The sequence below is a fragment of the Arachis ipaensis genome, chromosome B03, assembly GCF_000816755.2.
Source record: "Arachis ipaensis cultivar K30076 chromosome B03, Araip1.1, whole genome shotgun sequence".
NCBI classification, from domain to species: Eukaryota; Viridiplantae; Streptophyta; class Magnoliopsida; order Fabales; family Fabaceae; genus Arachis; species Arachis ipaensis.
The window spans coordinates 111,989,650-111,998,849 of NC_029787.2; the positions used below are offsets into that span (position 1 = coordinate 111,989,650).

General features: G+C 36.5%; 2 protein-coding genes across 2 annotated transcripts; one reads left to right on the forward strand and one right to left on the reverse strand.

The window, feature by feature from the left end:
• On the forward strand, positions 4,496-6,640 carry LOC107633566. The gene is made up of 3 exons (XM_016337179.1): positions 4,496-5,002; positions 5,177-6,103; positions 6,224-6,640. Exons 1-3 carry the CDS (start codon positions 4,496-4,498, stop codon positions 6,638-6,640), a joined length of 1,851 nt encoding a protein of 616 aa, XP_016192665.1.
• Positions 7,136-7,603, reverse strand: LOC107633567. Its single transcript, XM_016337180.1, has 2 exons — positions 7,460-7,603; positions 7,136-7,381 (listed from the first exon to the last, which is right to left on the reverse strand). The coding sequence occupies exons 1-2, from the start codon at positions 7,601-7,603 to the stop codon at positions 7,136-7,138; spliced, it is 390 nt and encodes a 129-aa protein (XP_016192666.1).

Below are 9,200 nucleotides of genomic sequence, written 5' to 3' on the forward strand. Positions count from 1 at the left end.
CCAATACAATCTTAGGTATATATATCTTATTACTTAAGAGTTAAGAGCCAGTTAATGTGCATTATAATGGAATATTGTTTAATTTATATATATGTATATATTCTCCAATATAGAACAATCTTGTAAATTGAAAGTGTATTATTAGTGCATGATTGCTAGCAACATAATGAACATATATATAATTGAAATTTGAAAACCCTGCATGTGACCTTTTAGGTCTGTGGCTTTCTATATTCTTCTATAGTGCTCACAGATATTACTCAGAATATAAAGTGGATCCTGAAATTAAACTTAATTGGCCCATGCCTATATGCCGGGCGTATGGCTCTTGTTTTAAAAACGGAATCTCAGTTTCTAGAATTTCTTCGCTTTAAGAAAATTTCGGAGATCATCAACTTTTATTTATATTGATGATCAATATTTTTAGGAGTGGGTACGGGTCGATTTGATTCGGATTTAAAGTAAAATTAAAATTGAATCGATCAAAATATAATTGGTTCGATTTGGTTTGAATTTACGTTTTTTTGTACATATATCCGAATCGAACCAAATTAAATCGATTAAGAACGGATTGGTTCGGTTCGGTAATTGGGTACTCGATGACTTTGAAATTCATAAAAAAAAAATCAAATTTTTATCTTAAAAATTCAACAAATACAATAAACGTGTAACATCAATAGAAATAATCCAAACATGAAAAACTAAACTCATTAAAATCCAAACATATTAATAGTGAATAATCTTTGTCTAATGGAAATACAAAAGTGCAATAAAAATATTCGAAGCTAAATACAAAAGTCTAGTGAATAATCTTTTAAAGAAGCTAAAATCAAAACACATTAAAATACAAACATTAGAAGTTAAATACAAAAGGGCAATAGAAATATTTGTCTAGTTTTCAAAGTGTTAGGGTTACGAGTTGCAAAATTCACTAAAAGGTAAAAGCCATTTTTTTTTATTTAATTAATATATGATTGGGTTTACGGGTTGGTTCGGGTTTTGCACTCCTAGAATCGATACTCGAACCGATCAATAACAAAAGTTATCGGTTTAATTCGGATTGGATCCGATTACTCGTTGATTTCAGAACCAATTTAATTAGTTCGGTTTGAATTTAGACGGATCGTTATTCGTGCTCACCCCTAAATATTTTTAGTTAATATTGTATTTATACTAGAATTCTGCTTGATGTATTTGGACTTTTTTTTAACATCAATAATTCAATTCAATAGTTTGTTTAAGAATTTTAGTAGGGGATGGATAATAAATTAATAATTCAATTTTGCAATATTCCAAAATGCTATTGAGAGAGGACGGAGACGTTAGGGCTATCCAAATACATGTATGAGCAGCGATAATTTTGATGTTGATGAGGCAGCACTAATCAATTTTGGGGTCAAAGCCTTCAACACCCACTTTCAGTGGTTCCTCATTCAATTCATATATTTCTATAATCATCATTATTTGTGATTATTATTCTCTGGTCATTGTCGCAATAAACCAAAACAATATCAAAATCTAGTGCAAATTCAAATTTAAGATTCTCTGAAAAAAATTGTGACTTGTTTTTTTGTGTAGGACCATATATATCAAGCATCACAAACTAAAGCTAATAATTAAGACACATGTCGTAACATGTGAGATTTATAGGTAACAACATATATGCTCAAATTCTTCTCTCAACCCCCTCTTATTGGTCATTTCTTTTTCTTTTTCTTTTATTCTTGTAGGGTTATATACAAATTAGCATATTAGTGGATACATACATACTTAATTAGGTAACATTATTCTATTATTGATTTTTTAGCCTTCACGAATCAAGGGCACTATTATATTAATCTTCTACTTGATTGGAGGATACTCATGTTTAAGTTAATCAATAAAGAGTGGCCTTCAAATAAACGATTTAATTTATCAGAATATATACTACCTATAATATATTAAGAAGATCCTTTATTTAGTTTTTCTTTTTTTAGTTTATTTCAGTCACCAAAAAATATCAAAAAACAGCTATATCTTGCATCAATATAACTAACTTATTGTGGCTTACACCGCATTGGTTTAGATAAAGGAAAAAAGATTTAAATGATACATAATTAAGACAAATTAAATGCATACCGTGGGGAGCTCTCGACAACCACATAAGATGAGAAAACACCATATCCAACTCAAAACCTTAAGGTGTCAAGTTAATGGGTTTCTCATCTTATAAACTCCTCACTCTTCCATGCTTTCTTTGATGTGGGACTAACTTCAACACTCCTCACACTTGCAACACTAACAATCTCCCCCTCAAGTGTGAGTCTCCACATCAAGCACCAACTCCCCTCTAGCTCCTCCACCACATATGAGTATTCGTCCATTACACCGCCGCAAAACACCGCGGGACACGCCGCCCGGACTTTCGATGCTTCACCTTTAATACCCCTTAAAAACCAGACCGAGCTCTCGACAACCGGAGAAAATTCAGGGAAGAATCAAGTGAGAGAACATAAGATGAGAAGACACCACATCCAACTCAAAACCTTAAGGAGTCAAGTTAATGGGTCTCTCATCTTATAAACTCCTCACTCTTCCATGCTTTCTTTGATGTGGGACTAACTTCAACACTCTTCACACTTGCAACACTAACATACGTTACATGAAGAGCATAAATATACCCTTCAATCTATTGATATTCAAGGACTCAAAAGATTATGTAGACATAAAAAATTAATTATTAAATTAATTATTATATATTTATATATAAATATATAATTTATTTAACTCATTTTTTATATATATTTTATATTTTAACATATATATTATATTCATAACTAATTTTTTTATACACTTCGTATAATTGTTGACTATTTTAATTATTTACACTTTACAAAATGCAAATTCTGCGTGATACTCTCCTTCTTTCTATAAGCATTTAATTTATGCAATGTTATAGGGGATGTGCATAATCAATTATCCAATACGCTAGGTTGTTGGCCAAGTCGTGACTGTGCTTGATGGGGTGCTTGAAACGAGAAGGTTACGTATGGACCACATTCTCGGAACATTTAAATGCTAAAATTAAAGTCTTTTTAATACTAATAATATTAACTTCACCAAAAAAATTTGGAGCCATTGTTTAAGAATTATAGAGAATCATATATATAGTCATTTTAGTCTTCAAAGAATTTTGGACCAGACACTTTAGTTTTCAACTAAAATTAATTACTTGATTGGTCCTAACAATTAACTTCGTCAATCTCTTAGGTCATTTGCTCCGTCAACTTTAACGGAGAATAAAATGGTCCTTAACAACTCTAACAGAGGACAAAATGGTCCCTGGTAACCTCTGTGCAGAAACAACATTGTTCTCTTCTAATTTCTATCATATCTCGTATAATCCTAACAGTCTAACATTACAACTTCAAGCTACATGTGCACACTCTGCAACTTCAATGTTCACAAGAAGAAAAATTCTCAACTTATTTTCAACCAATTCATACTCAAAACTAATGACTATATCTCTCAAGTACTTATCGTCTTCGATGGATCCCATGAATCTAGACAGCAAGTCCGATTTGTTAAGACCCGTCGTTGTCGTCTCCATCTCCCTCCTCCTCTGCCCTATTATTTTCATGGCCACATTGTCCATCACTCCGATCGCTTCCTTCATCTTCTTCTCAAAATTAATGTTCAGTAATCGCTTCAGTTTCCATATGAGCGGTGACAGTGACATTGCTTGCTATACTGATAGCTTGGATGTAAGGTTGAAGCTATCTACCAGTTTGGACCCAGAGAGAGAAGGAATGAAGTATTTGGGGTCCATTCTAAATGAGAATTTATATATGATGTCAAAAGAGAATCTTCTCGTGATGTCCTAGTGTCCAACAATCTATATTGCTTGGCAGATAATGGAGAAAGATGTGCTCTTAAGGTAGTTGTAGAACTTGATCTTGAAGATGTAGTGAACATTGTCGGGGTTGGAAGTGATACTGTTATCGAGAATATTGAGGTGTATGCTTTTGGTGGGCAAAGTGGAGAGCAGGTGGGTATACTAGTCATAGATATTTGAAAAGTGTGTGGTCCATGACATGTTGAGGTAGGTGTGAGTGTGACACGCGTGACACTTACACCATGGCTTGATCTTAGAGTTGAAGAGGAGGAAGGAGAAGATGGATCGGAGAAGAAGACTATGAAGGTGAAGAAAGAGAGTATGAATGTTAATGTTATACGAGATATGATGGAAATTGGGGGAGAACGGTGTCATTTCCGAACAGAGGGGTCAGAGATCATTTTGTTCTCTGTTAGAGTTATTAAGGACCATTTTGTCCTCCGTTAGAGTTGACGGAGCAAATGACCTAAGTGTCTGACGGAGTTAATTGTTAGAGACCAATCAAATAATTAATTTTAGGGGATAAGTATGATTTTGGTCCCTAAAGTAGGGGCCAAAAATTTATTTCGTCCCTCGGCTTTTTTTCGCAACAAAAAGGTCCCTTAGGTTCCGGTTGGGATTATGCACAGCAAATGGTTGGGTACCCAGTTTAAGAAGAAAGTTGAATCCAACCCAAAGATCAAGGTGAAGGAGCTAGTTGCAAAGGCTCACAAAAAATGGAACTTGACTGTTACCAAGGCAATGGCAGCTAAGACAAAACATGAAGCTTTGAGTCAGATACAGGGGGCCTTTAGGGAGCAGTACAAGCGAATAAATGACTACTGCCATGAACTCCTAAGAACAAACCCAGGTTCCACAGTGATTCTCAAGGTTATTAGATCACCAGATTTTGCTCAAGAGAGACAGAATGCAGAACTGATGAACTATTGTGTCTTCCAAAGAATGTATGTATGCTTTGAGGCTTGCAAGAAAGGTTTTCAACACTGCAGAAGGTTCATTGGGCTGGACGGTTGCTTCTTGAAAACCCCCCAAGGTGGACAACTGTTGACTGCAGTCGGAAGAGATCCAAATGACCAGATTTTCCCCTTAGCGTATGCGGTTGTGGAGGCGGAGAATAAGGACTCTTGGGTATGGTTTCTGCGTCACCTGTCCGATGACTTAGGCCCACACAATATTGCAAAGTGCACGTTTATGTCTGATCAGCAAAAGGAAACTCACAATATATCAGCCTTTCACAAGTTGTCCTTGAATTTATTTTAATAAATGAAGTAACAATTTGAAATCTTACCTAACTGTAAACAGGGCTTATTGCCGGTGTTTGAGGAGGTCATTCCAGGTGTGGATAACAGGTTCTGTGTCAGGTATCTCTACAGCAACTTTAGGAAGAAGTTTCCTGGTTTAGAGCTAAAGAACAAGATGTGGAGGTGTGCTAAAGCAAGTCATTGGCAGATCTGGGAGAAGGAAATGAAAACTTTGCGACTTCTGAATGAGGGAGCATTTAGACATCTGAATGGCATTCCACCAAGGTTCTGGTCAAGATCCAGGTTTACCTTCCTATCTAAATGTGACAATCTTGTTAATAATATGAGTGAGAGTTTCAATTCTGTGTTAGTAGAAGCAAGAGAGAAACCAATTGTGAGCATGTTAGAGGATATTAGGATTTACATGATGACTAGATGGGCTGCAAATAGGGAAAGGGTTCTTAATTATCCAGGAAACATTATGCCAATGATTTGTAAGAAATTAGAGAAACGGGCAAGCTTAGCTAGGGACTGGAGGCCTTACTGGTCATCTGCTAGCCAATACGAGGTCATGAGTGGTCTAGATAAGTATGTTGTGGATTTGGCAGCTGGTGAATGTTCTTGCAGGAATTGGCAACTTAGTGGGATTCCTTGTCCTCATGCCATCAGCTGCATCACCTTCAAGGGCCTTAATTTGGAGTCATATGTGGATGAATGCTACAAGAAGGAGGCTTACATCAGGTGCTACGAGGCGGTGATACACCCTGTAAACGGCCCGGAGCTATGGGAGAGGACTCAATATGATGATGTCATCCCACCTCCTTACAGGAGGCCAAGCCACAGACCGGTGAAGAAGAGGAAAAGAGGGGCTGCAGATGAAGACTTTAGAAGCCAGACTCATATGTCACGGAGGGGAGAAGTCCAAAGATGCTCTAACTGTGGTGGAGTTGGACACAAGAAAAGCGGCTGCAGCCTTCCTAAGAAGAGGGTAAGAGGGTTTGTGATATGCTATTCTAGGGTTCAACTAGCATCATGATTGCCAACTATATAAGTTTACTACTATATGATATGTGTGTTACTTTCTATATGATTTACATAATTATTGTAGGCCCAAAGTTCAACCAACAGAGCTAAGAAGAATGCAGCTAAGCTGGCACCTGGTCAGACAGCTTGGGGAGGGAGAAAGAGGACTACTACACCATCACCATCCAATCTGCCAGCATCTCATACCAGGAAAAACCCCACAAGGCCCAAGAAACGTGAAGCCCGGCCCACCACAGAAGCACCTCAGCCCAAGAAGGCTTCCACCAAGCCCAAGAAAGCTTCCAATCAGCCCAACATCCTGGCCCAGCCCAAGAACAAGGCTGCATCTTCTGCAACCTCCACCAGCAACAAACAGCCTCCTAGCCAGCCATCTGTGAGGAAGAAGCCCTTTTCTGTCATTCAATGCAGTGCACCTCATCTACCCATGCAAAAGCTGAGGTTGATGGCCAAGTTACCCCCATCTCAGTGGGGAAATCTTTAGGATTAGAGTGTGAAATTTTCTGTGACTCTTGTGTTAATGTTTTGCAAGAAGTGTTTTTAATTTTGGTATTGGATATTTACATTAAGAACTTTACCTTAGTTACATTAGTTTGAGTACTGTATTTTGGTATTAAGTGCCTGAGGACACTTGCAGTGTTGCTTCTCTGTTTTTTGGTACTAGGCATGTGGAGCCAAAGACAAAATATTTGTGTATGTTTTAACTAGTCATCAAATGAAATATTGCATTACTAATTACTGAATTTCTAGATCTTCTATTGAATGCTTTTCTGCTTTGCTCATAAACTACTTTTACATTACAAAATAAAACAGGTCCACTATCAAAGAAGGTGACAATTTGGGCAACATTACACAACACTTTTCTTCATTAGTTCAAACACTTTCAAAGTTGCTACAAACCTAAACCACTGTAACATCAGAGAATACCCTCAAACTCTACCCACACAACACAGTAAACCTCATAACATTCCCTACCAAATCATCTATAACCTAAGTGCATTCCATTCGGCTGCTTCAAGTTGTAATGATTCTGCAGGAATAAGAACAGAAACCCCACCCACCCAGCAAAACATAGAGCAGCCACAACCCAAAGCTTCGTCTCCAACTCCTTCAATCTTGCCTTTAATTTCGTTATCTTTCTCCTATTTCTTGCAAATTCAACCTCTTCCTGAACAGCTCCAGGTTCCGGATCTGCCCATCTGAAGAAATCACACCCATCCTGAACCTAGTGCAAGCCACAGAAACATATGAAGAAATCTCAAATTCTCAGACCCACAATAGCAAAATAGGAAGAACACTTTACCTCATAGTATACACAACCCCAAAATCTTCGTCCAGGGTTATCCTTCGTCGATGAAATTCGCAAAACCGGCCTCTCACCATGGCCACAGAGCAACTCCTTTGCATTTGAACGAAAACGTGAGGCTCTTGAGCTCTGGGAAGCCATGGACGCCACTGACTCCTAAACCCTAGCCGTCGACCTTCAGCAGCAAGTCTCGTCGTTATTCCTCCCTCCCCTGCACCTCATTTTCTTTCACTTTCTTGATTTAATCCTTCTATTATTATTTATTTATATTAATTAATGTTTCCCATATCCGTTAAAAAATGGTCGTAACGAAATCCAACAACCACAGGGTTAAAATCGTCAGAGGGACGATTTTAAAACAAACCGGAACCTAAGGGACCTTTTTGTTGCGAAAAAAAGCCAAGGGACGAAATAAATTTTTGGCCCCTACTTTAGGGACCAAAATCATACTTATCCCTTAATTTTAGTTAAAAACTAAAGTGTCTAATCCGAAATTTTTTGAGAACCAAAATAGATATATATTCACATATTAAAAAAGTTTTTATTTAAAATATAAAAAATTTAAGTTTTCGAAATATTTGTCTTTCATTTATTAAATTAAAAACTTCCACTATTCGTGATTTATCATTTGTCCTTAGAAGCTCATATTAGTTTAACGTTAAGTTAAATAAAATAACTTTATACTATTATCTCTTTAATGTTACTCAAAAAGTCTTCTACTTCATTAAATATCATTAACTTAACCAGATACTGTATTTAGCCACACTTTGTTTTTATACTTTTCTTTTTTAAAAAAATTAGTTGTCCTTTTTAATTAAAACGATTATTAATTAAGTTTTGTTGAAAATGTAATCAATTAAAAGAAGACGATCAAAATATTCTTAATGCTAACTCTTTTTATCAATTTTTTTCTTTTAACTTTTTTTTATTTAATAATAGAAAGCATGATAAGTAAAATTTAATTAATAATTTTTTGAAATTAGAAAGTGATACTTAATTTATAACAAAAAAAAAAATTCAATATAAAACAGAGAACGTATTATTTAGGGTTAAGTATGATTTTAGTCCCCAACGTAGAAGTTGAAAATCAATTTCGTCCCCAACTTTTTTTTGCTATAAAATGGTTCCCAAAGTTTTAGTTTGTTTTAAAATTATCCTTCGGACGAATACCCATCCCTTCCCTCTTCTTCCTCAACACCCCTCTTCTTCCTCAACATTAACTAGAAGTAGAAGCAGATGCACAACTACAGAAACAAAAGCAGGCAACAATAGATAACAATCAGCAGGACAACAACAACAATAATAATGGATAATGGAATTAGAGCGACAACAAAAACAAAACTAGAAGTAGAAACAAAAATAGAAACAGCAAAAACAGAAGCAACCAAAGCATCAACAACAACAATGGAATAAAAGGAATAAATAGAAGCTACCAGAAGCATCATCAACAACAACAACAATAGAATCCTTTAAATCTGAAAAATTAAAGAAAAAAGAATAAAAAATTAAAACAGAAGAAAAGGGTTGCGGCGATGGTGGTGGAGGAGGGACTGCGGTGGTGAACGACGATGTGGAGGAGGAGGGGTTGCGACGGTGGTGGAGGAGGAGGGGTTGCGGTGCTATGGAGGGTTTCGTTCCTCTCCTCTTTCTCTCTCCCTCTACTCTCTCCTCTCTTGCCATTAGTGTAGAGAGCAGTGGCGGATCACAGGCGGCAGGACGGCGGTGCGGCGGTGCAGCT

Coding starts and splice junctions, on each gene's coding strand:
- LOC107633566 (XM_016337179.1), top strand. CDS start 4,496: ATGCACAGCAAATGGTTGGGTACCCAGTTTAAGAAGAAAGTTGAATCC. Junction 5,003..5,176: donor CGGAGAATAAGGACTCTTGG/GTATGGTTTCTG, acceptor AACTGTAAACAG/GGCTTATTGCCGGTGTTTGA. Junction 6,104..6,223: donor GCAGCCTTCCTAAGAAGAGG/GTAAGAGGGTTT, acceptor TAATTATTGTAG/GCCCAAAGTTCAACCAACAG.
- LOC107633567 (XM_016337180.1), bottom strand. CDS start 7,603: ATGGCTTCCCAGAGCTCAAGAGCCTCACGTTTTCGTTCAAATGCAAAG. Junction 7,382..7,459: donor GGGGTTGTGTATACTATGAG/GTAAAGTGTTCT, acceptor GGCTTGCACTAG/GTTCAGGATGGGTGTGATTT.